The 14,403-nt window shown below is 38.9% G+C and overlaps 1 protein-coding gene across 1 annotated transcript in view; it reads right to left on the bottom strand.

Annotated features, from left to right (window-relative positions):
- LOC135200921 (uncharacterized) overlaps positions 1-13,187 on the bottom strand; it is a 48,214-nt gene extending 35,027 nt beyond the window's left edge. The window contains exon 1 of the mRNA XM_064229687.1: positions 11,863-13,187. Within this exon, the coding sequence (XP_064085757.1) occupies positions 11,863-12,882 (1,020 nt within the window). The 5' untranslated portion in view covers positions 12,883-13,187. The remainder of the gene's footprint in view (positions 1-11,862) is intronic.
- Positions 13,188-14,403: the final 1,216 nt, after the last annotated feature.

The following is a 14,403-nucleotide window of genomic DNA, read 5'->3' on the forward strand; positions in this document are numbered from 1 at the left end:
TCTACCAGAGAGTTGCTAGTACATCTTCCGGTATATTTTGCATCTTCCAATCTTGGATGGTCTGGGATGCAGTTTAGATTATTTGTCGAGACTTATTCTTAAAAACACATCTACGTTCACTCCTGATATATTCCTCAGATGAGCTGGCAACGCATTGAATAGACGCTGCATTATCGATGCTGGTGCGTAGTGGATTAATGTCCTGTGTGCTTTCCTTATTTTTCCTGGTATAGTTTTGGGCACTATTAATCTACCTCTGCTTGCTCTTTCTGATATTTTTAGTTCCATGATATTTTCTGCTATTCCTTCTATCTGTTTCCATGCCTGAATTATCATGTAGCGTTCTCTTCTCCTTTCTAGACTATATAATTTTAAGGATTGTAGTCTTTCCCAGTAGTCTAGGTCCTTAACTTCTTCTATTCTAGCTGTAAAGGACCTTTGTACACTCTCTATTTGTGCAATATCCTTTTGATAGTGTGGGTACCATATCATATTGCAATATTCAAGTGGACTACGAACATATGTTTTATAAAAGCATAATCATGTGTTCAGCTTTTTCTTGTTTTGAAGTGCCCGTAACAACATTCCCATTTTTGCTTTACATTTTGCCAACAGAATTGCTATTTGATCATTGCATAACATGTTCCTATTCATCATCACACCAAGGTCTTTAACTGCTTCCTTATTTGTGATTGTCTCATTATTAGGTCCCCTATATGCATATAGCTTTCCTTCTCTGTCTCCATATTTATTGATTTCAAATTTATCAGAGTTAAATACCATCCTATTACCTCTGCCCCAATCATATACTTTTGTAAGGTCTCTTTGTAGAGCGTTCCTATCTTCATCACAAGTAATTTCTCTACTTATTCTTGTGTCATCAGCAAAAGTACTCACTACCGAACCTTAACATTACTGTCTATGTCTTCAATCATAATAACAAAACAATATTGCAGCTAGCACCGTACCTTGTGGCACACCGGATATTACCTTGGTTTCATCCGATTTCTCGTCGTTTGCAATAACTATCTGTTTTCTGTTGTGTAAAAATTCTTTTAACCATCTTCCTACTTTTATCACGATATTGTGTTTTCTAATTTTCTTTGCTAATATATTATGGTCTACTTTGTCAAAAGCTTTTGCAAAGTCTAGATAAACCACATCTGTTTCATTTCCGCTTTTCATATTTTTGAATATGTTCTCACGGTGGACTAACAGTGGGTTTGTGTACTTTTTCCGGGTACGAAACCGTGTTGTCTATATTAAACAAATTATTTTTTATTAAATGTTTCATAATAATCTTTTTCTTTCATTACCCTTTCATACACTTCATAATATGTGATGTTAGACTCACAGGCCTATAATTACTTGCCTCTAGTCTTGATCCACTTTTGAAAGTAGGGGTGATATATGCTAATTGTGCTCATCATAAATCTTGCCTGTATCTACACTTTGTCTTAATAATATTGCAAGTGGCTTTGCGATAGAATGAACTACTTTCTTTAACAAAATAGCTAGGGACTGGTCCATCCGGCCCTGCAGCAGCTCCATTTTTAATTTTCATAAATGCCTGCACAATATCAGCTTCATTAATTTCTATGTCAGACTAAATATTCACTATTTTCTTCCCTTACTTCTATATCATTATCTTCATTATCTATTCTAGGGGTGAAATTCTCTCTTATATCGTTCTGCCAGTATGTTGCAAATTTCCTTTTTTTCATTCGTTAATCTCCCTTCAATTCTCAGAGGGCCTATTTCTATTCTTCCTTTTATTCATCTTCTTCGCATATGAGTATAATTAGTTTGGGGTTTTTTGCTTGATATTTAATAGGGTTTTTTGGTTTTTTTCTTCCAAGTCCTGTTTTTCATTTTCGTTTTTGATTGTAAATCTTTTGTTCTGCATTTTCTATCTTACTTTTTAGTTCTATAACTTTCCATGCATTTTTTTCTTTTGCAAGACCTTTTTTCCACTTTCTGATTTTCTGGAACAAGATCCTTCTGTCTCTTGGTATGCATGAATGATGTTTACTTTTCTTCCTTCGGTATCTATTTTTCCACTATTTTCTCCAATATTTTATATAATATCTCCGTATTTACCCTTATGTCATCACTTACGAAAATGTTATCCCAATCTTTGTTTAATTCTTCATTAATTTCTGACCATTTTATATTTTTACTGTTAGAAGTTGTATTTCCCATATCCTTCCCACTTTTCATTTCTTGCTTATCTCTATTTTCACTTGCTTTGGAATGAACTGTTAATTCTATGACATTATGGTCTGAAATACTCGCATTATAAACTATTATTTCTTTAACATAATTCATCTCGTTCACAAATACTAGGTCTAAAGTATTTTCCTTTCTGTTGGCAGGTGATTTATTTGTTGAATGTTGTATTCTAGTAGCATATCTAATAGCTTTTCAAATTGCCTCTTATCTTCTGCACTACTATTACTCTCTTTTTTATATGTATAAGTACAACCACAATCTCCTATTCGTTCTTTCCATTCTACGAAAGGAAAGTGAAGTCACCAGATAGGAGAATAGTCCAGTCCTTGTGATTTCTACATATATCATCCAATTTTTTTCAATTATTAAGTCAAACTCTTTAGTATTAGGAGGTCTATATATTACTATGTTCATCAATTTTTCTGATTCAAATTCTACCGCTATTAGTTCACATTCTGAGTTACTATATTTCTCATATATTTTTCCTTGTTTTTTGTCTTTCCCATATATTCGCTGGTTCCCCCTTGAGAGAGAGAGAGAGAGATAGAGAGAGAGAGAAATTACTCGGGTATCCACATAGAAATTTCTTTCATGTAATATCTCTGAGAGAGAGAGAGAGAGAGAGATGAGAGAGAGAGAGAGAGAGAGAGCTGGGGGGGGGGGGGGTCGGGGGGGGGGTCGCTGCCCCCGTGGGATTCGTGTTAGTTCACTAGAAATGTACATAGAAATATTTTTCATGCAACGCCTCAAAGAGAGAGAGAGAGAGAGAGAGAGAGAGAGAGAGAGAGAGAGAGACTAGTATTCGAAAACAATATCCGTTCAAGTGACTACAAGCGAAGACAAATTGCTTCTCTCACTCCTTTTTTGTTTCCGGGAATATATATTTATTTGTAATTATAGACCATCTTCATCGGCGGTATTCTACAACAAATGATAAATCGGGTATATTAAGGCATATTTTTCCTTATTGTCAGAAATCTCCAAACTAGGGAACAATAGCAAAATTAGGTAGACTATAAATGCCCCACCTTTTGTGGTGTAAGCAATTAACCCCTTCGCAAAGGTTTGCTTTTATGGAGACGTTTATTAGGTGCTGTTGAGGGGTCGTTAAATTTTGTTAATGTGGCCCTGCTTCTTTTGTCTTAATTATAGCTCTTGTAAAGTAATGAGCAAAAATCCTTTTTGTTATGACTGCTACAAATGGTTTTCGTTTGCGCGAGTTAACTTCAAATAATTAAAAAAAATTATTATTGCGTTCAAACGTGAAGTGTCACGATGAATTTCAGTACGGATTTATTTCTCTATTAGACTAAGTTTTCGAGTGTTAAGATAGAAGAAAAATTCCATTTACTTTATTAGAACGTTTGTGTCTAAGGCCATGGCAGTTTTAGTTTTTTTTTTATAGAGATTTATGAACTAGCTTTTGTGTTGGGAAAAATAACCCAGCTAATGAATTCATACTGTGAATGATCTATGCCGAGTCTAAAAATGTCGCAAGCACCAGTAAATTATCTCAAGTTATGAATGACCTAGGCAGGGTTTGCTTAAGTAAAGTTCGAGGAAAAGAATCTAGCAAATGGCAGCAAATCAAGCAGAATTATAGGAGCCCTAGCATTTATCTCGAATCACATCAGTGAGTACAAGCTAGCAAGTGGTGGTACAGTCATTCAACAATAGATGGCCTTCAACTACTCATGCGTGACCAGGGCAGATGACTAGTGATTTTGAATGACAGAAAATTAACACTTTAGTGTATTTCCACGCACGAGCTGTTACTGTCCATGGCTGTAATTTATTTTATGGCCCTCAGGTATGCCAAGTAGCGTATAAAAATTCCGAGATCAAGTACTGAGGGGTAATTGAACATTATACGCTTCGATTATTCTTGGATAATTGGGACATACAGTAATTCTTACCATAGGCACTTCCCCTATATTTGCTAAGGTCTTTCTGCTGTATGTTTGCGTGATTAATCCTTATTTGTTTGAATATTCTGATACTTGGAATTCTATCTCTCCTCTCTCTCTCTCTCTCTCTCTCTATCTCTCTCTCTCTCTCTCTCTCTCTCCTACTTTACATCCAATTCCTTGTGGTCTCTTTCCACCTAGCTGTCCAGCTTCTTTGATTTGTTTTTTTTTTCTAGTTACATCTCTCAATGATTCATCAGGCTTATCAGATTACATAGCAATAACATAATGCTTTCAAGACACACCAGTTTTGACAATGTTGCTTGTAAGTCTTTTCCTGTTGAAGACTTCAAGCAACGAACTTTGAGCAGAAGAGCTATGGATATGGAAGTCCGATTGAAGACTAGTCAATATAACATATTTTCCTGGTATAGAAATAAAACAAAAAGGAACAGAGTGGCTTGAAGTTGTAGAGCAGTATGAGCTTCGTTGTTCAAACCACAAATACCAAGTATTACAAGCCAGTGACCCCAACCTAACCTTGACACTCAAGTCAAATGCAAGTATAGGTTAGAAAAAGCAAAATGTATATCATTCATGTGAATGCATCTCTTCAATAACCGTCTCTTTTACAAAATGCCTTCCGGTAAACGATTTCAGTCTCCCATTTTTTTATCTCGATTGGTCAAATGACTCTGAAATCTTTCCAGCACTCCTAATCAGCCAAAGTAAAAATATAAACATGCCAGTCCTTTAAATTTAATTCCCCAATAACTGACTCCCCTTCAACTCTTTTCCAATAACTGATTTCAATCATAGATTTTTTAAAATTCTTTTGGAGGGTTGGGGAACAGAGATGGGGGAGAGGAGGAGGGTGGGTGGGTGGGGGGGATGATTGGAAGACAAGAAAGGATCTCCCCCCTGCAGCAGCAACTTCCCTTTTGTATCTGAAACCGAATGATTACGTGTGATGGAAATAATGGAAATAATGCCCAGAAAAGGGGGAGATATTGGATTCGGGATTAGACCCCCGTCATCTCTAGACTACGACAGCGTGATGAATAAAGAGAGAGAGAGAGAGAGAGAGAGAGAGAGAGAGAGAGAGAGAGAGAGAGAGCCGAGAGACTGATCCCCCGACGACTGACGTCCGCGACTGTTCATTCCAAAATTGTTTTCCTCCATTTAAGAAATCAGGGATTATATGTCGCGTCCATTCCGCCAGGAGAAATGGGGATGGTAGGGTAGGGTGGGGTAGGTGTGGGAGGTTTCCTGGAAGGCTTGTGGGGGGGAGGGGGCGTGGTAGGGGGCGCATTCGGGAAAAAGCCAAAAGTCAAAGTTAATCCAGCTTAAGGATGACATATATCGACAGCCAAAAGACCTCAGTCCTTCCCCATTCCCGGACCCCAGTTCCTGTCCCTCGTACCCCTACTGCCCCCAAACCCTAAAACCTAACCCTTACACCCGGTTCTCCCGGTGTGACCCGGGACCCTCTCCGAGTGGGTTCTGACCCCACCCAACGCCCGTCTTACCAACGGGGTATCCGACCTCTGTCTGCATGGCACACGTTGATGATTTTGGAGGTTTCAATTATACGCTCGTTATCGTCTTTTCGAGGTAATTTGAAGGTCCGAGATTTGATTCGACTGGTCACGATGGTCCTCGTGCGTTTACGTGGTACGTGTATATATATATGTGTGTGTGTGTGTTTGTGTATATATACGTATATATATATATATATATATATATATATATATATATATATATATATATATAGATATATATATATATCTACACACACACACACACACATATATATACATATATCTATATATATATATATATATATATATATAATATATATAGATATATGTATATAATATAGTCACAGTGTTTTATGTATTCTCTCTCTCTCTCCTCTCTCTGCTCTCTCTCTCTCTCTCCTCTCGCTCTCTCTCTCTCTCTCTTTCAAATCCGTATCACTGGATGATTATACAGATTTACCCTCTTCTATAAATTTCAAAGGCTCCAGCGAAAACCAGTACTATAAATATAAACTCTTGAACAACCCCTGAAGTTATAATTCGCGTTTTGGCCTTCTTTTAGCACAGTATCCCTGTTATTTCTTAACGATCTCTTTATCACAGCTTTGAACAAAACAGGTGTGTAAAGACTGGAGTTAGTTTTCTTTAATTAATAGAGCTCACGAATAGAACCCGTAATTTTCAATACAAGTGTATGAAGGAACTTTCACTCTGGCAGGAAATAGATTTGTTAATCTTGCTACAAATGAAGTTTTTTTATAACATTTGGGTGGTGGAGCGGCTGGCTCGCATGTTCTAGGCCCGTGGATCGCTCCCGGGGTACCCATATGCTCAGCTGGGGCTAAGGATAGGGCGTGGGGCTGACAACCTCATCGCTGAAACTTCTCTCTAGTGTGTGCAGTATATTCTTTCAAACACACATATTTAAAGGTAATTTTCCATTGGTATATTATATTTTTTAACGTTTTGCAAACTTCTTGTTTATAATCCGGAGCTCAGCTGGGTTATTACAGTGTTATTTAGATGACTTTGAAAACGGCGAAGATATGTAAAGGCGATTTCAGATAGCCATTTCATTACCAGGTTCCGAGAGCAGCCCGTAACATTATAGGCTTCATGCCTCTATTATTATATAATCATTTCGGAAACTGGCGAGAGGCCATCGCCGATTCAGGCGAACGCAAAAGGTTTTGCATTACAAAATAACAATGCTCGGAGGCCAGGCTCGAATGCTGTCTGATGGAAGCCTCAGATCAAACAGAAAAAGCCCAGATAATCCCTGGCTGCTTTGCCGGTCGATACCTGCTGTGTAAACGACTTGGCGGCTGTGATGACCACAATCATTGCAACTCCAGACTGCGAAAGCAGTTTCGATACCAGCTGTATTTGCCTTGGTGGCCCTAACCGTGATTTTTGCGACTCCAGATTGGGTAAGTAGTTCAATTTATCGGGTATGTAGTTCAATTTATCCGTCGTTTCGTCAGAGGCACCAACCGTAATCTTTGCCATTCCAGATTGTACAAACTGGTCAGTTTATCAGTCGTTTCGTCACAAGCCCTGAACGTAATCTTTGCAACTCCAGATATCACAAGCAGTTCAATTTAACCTGACGTTTCGTCACAAGCCCTGACCGTAATCTTTGCAACTCCAAATTACACAAACAATTAAATCTAACCCGTCGGTTTTGTCACAAGCCCTTAACGTAATCTTTGCAGCTTCAGATTGCATAGCCAGCTCAGATCATCAATCCTTTCTTCACAGGCCCTGACCACAGTCTTTGCAACTCCAGAGTCTATATCACAATTCCAGATTGCATAGACTGTTCAATTTATTAGACATTTCGTCTCACCTGACATGCGTTTTTGTCAAAGTGATGCCTCTTTGAAAGCGTGAGAATCCGTGAAAATATCCTGCTGAATATTTTGTCAAAGAACCTCGAAATTCTACAGAATTTAGGCAAAATAAATAAATAGAAATAAAGTACATAATAGGTCCTACCGGTTTATTTTTTCCCCTCAGTAACACGGTGGATATATATATTGCCTGTTTTCAATTATGACGTAATGAATTAAAACGTAATTTAAAACCAAATTGAATTTCCGAAAGAAATTGCTCTAATTAAGTAAAATCATTGTGAAATTAAGCGTTCTAAACGGATATCTGTTGAATGATTGGGTTTTGATCATTTGTCCGGAATTTATTGCCAAAATGTAACGTGTGTGTGGATTCAGCGCAATGCGAAATCATTATAATATAATTATATAATTCTAAATGTATTAACAGTTCATTATACTCTTTCTTTCCTTTTTCTGTTTCTCTCCTCAGTTGCGTAAACACATCGCACTTATATATATATATATATCGTATATCTATATATATATATATATATATATATATATATGTGTGTGTAGTATATATATATATATATATATATATATATATATATATATATAGTATATATATATATATATATATATATATTATATACTGACTTATTATTAACCGTTAGGATATTTATGAATAAGATTATTATCAATTTATTAAAGTGGATATTGTGCGATGCGTATTTTAAGCCAAGTAATAATAATTAATCAATAATAGTAAAATAATAGTAGTAGATACCCTCCTTAAACTCCAGACTTGGTAAGGATTGTATCTGGGGGCATCAAGGTGGAGTTTGGAATAGAAAATGCGCCTTAGCGTCCAAACATACAAAAAGGCAAAGTAACGAGAACTGAAGGATAAAGCTACCATATGGGAGCAACATCAAACACATAGATGAGACTGGATACAAATAACCCTGGGAATAATGGAAGGAGGGGATATTAAACACCAAGAGATGAAGGACACGATCAGGAAAGAATATATGCAGAGACTCAAGGCGATACTCAAGTCAAAACTCAACACCGGAAATATGATAAAAGCCATAAACACATGGGCAGTGTTAGTAATCAGATACAGCGCAGGAATAGTGGAATGGACGAAGGCAGAACGCAGCATAGATCAGAAAACCAGGAAACATATGACAATACACAAAGCACTACACCCAAGAGCAAATACGGACAGACTATACATAACAAGAAAGGAAGGAGGGAGAGGACTACTAAGTATAGAGGACTGCGTCAACATCGAGAACAGAGCACTGGGGCAATATCTGAAAACCAGTGAAGACGATTGGCTAAAGAGTGCATGGGAAGAAGGACTAATAAAAGTAGATGAAGACCCCAGAAATATATAGAGACAGGAGAAAGACAGACAGAACAGAGGACTGGCACAACAAACCAATGCACGGACAATACATGAGGCAGACTAAAGAACTAGCCAGCGATGACACATGGCAATGGCTATAGAGCAGAGAGCTCAAGAAGGAAACTGAAGGAATGATAACAGCGGCACAAGATCAGGCCCTAAGAACCAGATATGTTCAAAGAACGACAGACGGAAATAACTACTCTCCCATATGTAGGAAGTGCAATACGAAAAATGAAACCATAAACCACATAGCAAGCGAATGCTCGGGACTTGCACAGAACCAGTACAAAAAGAGGCATGATTCAGTGGCAAAAGCCCTCCACAGGAGCTTGTGCAAGAAACATCAGCTACCTTGCAGTAATAAGTAGTACGAGCACCAACCTGAGGGAGTGATAGAAAACGATCAGGCAAAGATCCTCTGGGACTATGGTATCAGAACAGATAGGGTGATACGTGCACATAGACCAGACGTGACGTTGATTGACAAAGTCAAGAAGAAAGTATCACTCATTGATGTCGCAATACCAGAGAAAGAGAGGGAAAAATGGATAAGTATCAAGATCTGAAAATAGAAATAAGAAGGATATGGGATATGCCAGTGGAAATCGTACCCATAATCATAGGAGCACTAGGCACGATCCCAAGATCCCTGAAAAGGAATCTAGAAAAACTAGATGCTGAAGTAGCTCCAGGACTCATGCAGAAGAGTGTGATCCTAGAAAACAGCGCACATAGTAGAAAAGTGATGGACTCCTAAGGAGGCAGGATGCAACCCGGAACCCCACACTATAATACCACCCAGTCGAATTGGAGGACTGTGATAAGAGCAACAAAAAAAAAAAAGAAAAAAAAAAATAATAATAATAATAATAGGGAAAAACTCTCTATCACGAGAGTATATATAATGTTTTAATCATGCAAGGACTGCACATAATAAAAGAATCCGCCGCAGCGACATCGTCGGTAACTTCGAGGTTATCGACCAAGCACCCGATCTACGTCGTTTGCGAATCTTATAAGTGCTGCACATCGGGAGGGAGAAGCCCAGTTTGAACGTCACACAGGAGACCTTCCTCCTCCCCACCGCCGTCAAGGAGAGCAGCAGACACCGCCCCACAACGACCATCGCACCAGAGGGATCCTGAGGATGATAGAAGCGTTAGCTCTCATCCTGAGGACGTCCCTAGTAACCTGAGGGTGATCGCAGCTTAAGCTCTCGCCCTGAGGACGACCTGGTAGCACGCCCTTCGAGGGGACCTCCACCATCACCAATAGGATGAGGCTCCGCCCCACGAAGAGGACAGCCAACCAGCAACGGGCCCCCTCGATGACATCGCTCGTGACGTCACAGGTATTGCCCAATGAAAAGTGAGGTACCCGTTTTTTCAAGCCACCGAATGCAATAATAGCATGATACATCTGATACAGACCATTGCACTCAGCGATCCCGTCCCGAAGATGGCCAAACCCCAAACGAGGTGGCCGAAACATGTAGACGCCTTTTAAAAACCAGAAACGAAGAAATAACAAGAAATACCGGATAGACCCCTGACGACTACGGCCGTGTTCCCGACCTACGAAACGCACTGTATACCTGTTGACGACCCCAGCCTGTCCCTGATAACAGTTTTGCTTTTGATAACACCAGCCCGCCCGAAATTTCCGTTGACGACTTACGCACGATGAACATTGGACAGCTGCTTTATAATACAGTGCCAGAAAGGCAAATCATTAGGAGAATTGAAAGAATATTGTACAAAATCAATTCTGTGAATTCTGCCATTATTTTTAATATTATTATTATTATTATTATTATTATTATTATTATTATTATTATTATTATTATTATTATTATTATTATTATTATTATTATTATTATTAATTTACGGTGAAACATCTGCGAAATAATTTCATATTCACTCTCTTCAATTCTTCTTATTATCCTTTTGAGGAAGCGAATTCCCAAAATTAACCCTGATAATGCGACCGTAATTCACGATTATTATCCAAAGTAAGCGAACAAACACGATGAACAAACTTAAAACTCCATCAAATTGCAAAGCAGGCTCGCGCGGAATGCCTAGAAAGAAGAAGAAGAAGAAGAGGAAGAAGAAGAAGAAGAAGAAAAGGAAGAATATTCAACCCCCTACTGCTCTCTTATCTCAGCAATTAACCCTCTCCCAGCATATCATCTGGCCTCAACTTTACAGGAAGTTAGGCAAACAACAGCAAAACATTTATATTTACCAGAGCATTATTCGGCTGCAAATGCAGCTGGTCGTCGAGGCAATTCTTCGTCTCCTGTTTTTTTTTTTCGTGTTTGCCAAAGACTTGTCCGAAGATATCGTCAGGTTGTATGACCAAAACATTGGATGTCAGAACGGGTCATTTGTTTTGCCCCGCCCCCCTCCCCGTGAGGGTAGCAAGTAAGATGCCAGGCATGAAATTGGGAAAATCATGGAAATGGAAGGGGTGAGATTGTATGTAAGATTGGCCGGACATGAAGGCAGAGACTGGCGGTTCGATACATACCTGAGAGAGAGAGAGAGAGAGAGAGAGAGAGAGAGAGAGAGAGAGAGAGAGGCAGGGTTGTGTCAGTCATGACGGGAGTCGCTATTACCGTAAATATCGCGACCAAATTACACACAACCGTATCATAAACAAAACTTTGCGCCCGGCACGTAACAACACCGAGCGTATAATTACAGTCTCGTAAACTTCTCTCCGTCAAATTACAGAAAAGAGGCTTAATCAAATAACGCGAATGGCAGGACAAACAACGCAAGAGGGGATAGATTAGAGGCCAAAAGGGTAAACATCTCTTGAAAAATTCAGGTGGTGCGGTTTGGGATAGATTGTGAAATTAGACAAGTCAACGCGAGGAGGAGGATGAGGAGGAGGAGGAGGCGGAGGAGGCGCGGGATACTTACGTGGATCATGGAGCTCTCGGAGAGCAGAATGGCTGAGGGGATGAAAGGTAGACCTATGTTCGCCAAATCGAGGTGACCCGTCTTCTGGGCTTCCAGGATCTTCTTGTCGACGGTCTCCTGAAGGCTCTCGGCTGGTTGGATAAGCACTTCTTCCTGGTCGGTTGAAAGGTCAAATGTGATGATGGATGGGGGAATGAGGGGTCTGCGGTAGCTGGCCTGTGATTGCAGCAAGACAGTTTCATGGTAGCCATTTTTAGAATAGTTTTTCTTAGTTAAACTCTCTGACTTTAACGTTGAACCTCTATCCATTGTCTCTCCTTCATTACTTGGTAAATCTACATCCTTGATCGTGTCTTGGTTTGAATCTTTAGCATTCAATGTATGTTTGTCTTGAGAATCATTACTCTGGCTCTCAGTGGCGCTGTTGTTTGGATTCAAACGTTTATACTGGGAATCATGACTCTCGTTCTCAGAGGCACAAGTGTTTTGGACATCGTCTATAGCCCCTTCAGAGAGTGAGTCTGTGGCCTGATCGTCAAGAGAAGGCGGTTTCTGCTCTGTACTTGACCCGAATGCCGAGTCTTTCGAGTTTAAGTTCCTAAGCCTGTGAATTCCAGGAGGGACACTGTCCTCCCCTTTCCTGAGAGCAGCGTTGAACGAACTCGCATCTTCTCCACAGCCAATGTCTCCATTGTTGCTCTCAGTACCCGAGCCACAATCGAAGCTGCCGTAATCTATGCTTGCTTTCGACTGGTCTGTGGATCCCTTACTCGCCTCCTCCAGCTGGTCGCTGCTGAGACTAGCAGTCTCGTCTATGTAGCTTTCACCGTGTTCGCTCTCCAGTTCGTAGGAATCCGACTCGGAGTCGTCTGCGCCATTTTCTCTTCTATGTGGCACGGGACCTAAGTGGCCTGTGGCTGAAAAGCTCTCCATGGTATGTGGTGCAGAGAATGGCCTCGGGCTCAGAACCGATTTCACCCCTATGAGGGCCATGTCTGGCTGGCTTTGGGAGGACCACATAATGGGAAGAAGTTGACAGATTTATAAGTTTGCTAAACGTGGACTTTCTTATAAATACATTGCCATTTCAGCTAACTTTTCGACCGTGGGTAGGTAAAACCAGGAATCTCATTATCCTACAGAGCATAAAGGTACATATAATGTGCAATTTGTTTCCACTACTTATTTGTACGAATTCTTATTATTCTGAGTATGTCCTCTGCTTTATCTTCTCTATAAGACGGCATTTGACTACTCAAGGCGATGTCCTCTAAATCTGCTTGCTGTAAGCGATATGATTCTAGCAGAAAATCAGGCCTTCACCTGCAGACTGTGAAAGAGAGAGAAAAAAAAGGATGAGTTGCATTGTAATCAACAAATATTGCAGTAGCTGTAATTCTTAACAGAGTATAACCTAGGATAACAGTTACAATAACTTCCACAATATATATATATATATATATATATATATATAATATAAATATATATATATATTATGTATATATATATATGTGTGTGTGTGTGTGTGTGTGTGTGTATATATATATATATATTTATATATATATATATATATATATATATATATATATATATATATATATATATATATATATATATATATATATATGTATGAGTGTGTGTGTGTGTGTGTGTGTAATACGTATCCACACCTATACGTCTTTTCCCCCTTCATGGGGTATGGATCACCCTAGATGGAGTCTACCTTCTCTCTCTCTCTCTCTCTCTCTCTCTCTCTCTCTCTCTCTCTCTATTTTGACAGCTTGATGATGTAGATTAAAAAGCTATAAGCATATAGACTTTTATACAATACCCAATATCCGAACGTATCTAGTATATATTTTTAGAAAAGCAATCAGGCAACGTGAACAGTTAAACTTATACTAACATAAACGTCTTATATTCGTTGCAGTGTCCTAAAACCTAGGCTTAACTACATTTGATCTGACTGTTTGTTTTGAAGCTTGGCGTTTTACACAGATAAACGATAATGATCTTCGAATTAAGCCAAGAGAAATGGCCCAAAGTGAACTTGTAATGTCACTGTTTTTCTCAAAGTGGAAACAAATTTTGTACCTTTTTTTCTTTTTAAATTTTGATTTTTGCATGACCGAGTTTTCGCTTGTAAGGTTTCCTTATTATTTTTATTTTTTATTTTTTTATTTACGCTCTTCATTTGTCGATGCTTGTATTCACTCTTCGATCGAGTTAATCTATTTTCATAATGATAATAATAATATTAATTCCTTGACTTTTTATTTTGTATTATTGTTTACGCTTCATCTCGTGATTTTACTTCTGTTATCCCTTTGTTTGTTTATTTTCCTCCTTTTTTAAAAGTTACGTAATGATGATGACATCATTTCACTGTATTTTTTTTATCAAGCCTCTTTAAACGATTAACCCTGATGACGGGGAATGTAAAAGAATTCCTGGAATCTCGTCTGACCCATTGTGCGCTGAAAAAATAATTATGCGTGCAATTTTCCCTCACCTTTTGGCTAACCAGTTTTTGCTTGCGTT

Source organism: Macrobrachium nipponense, chromosome 27 (assembly GCF_015104395.2).
Source record: "Macrobrachium nipponense isolate FS-2020 chromosome 27, ASM1510439v2, whole genome shotgun sequence".
Classification (NCBI taxonomy): Eukaryota; Metazoa; Arthropoda; class Malacostraca; order Decapoda; family Palaemonidae; genus Macrobrachium; species Macrobrachium nipponense.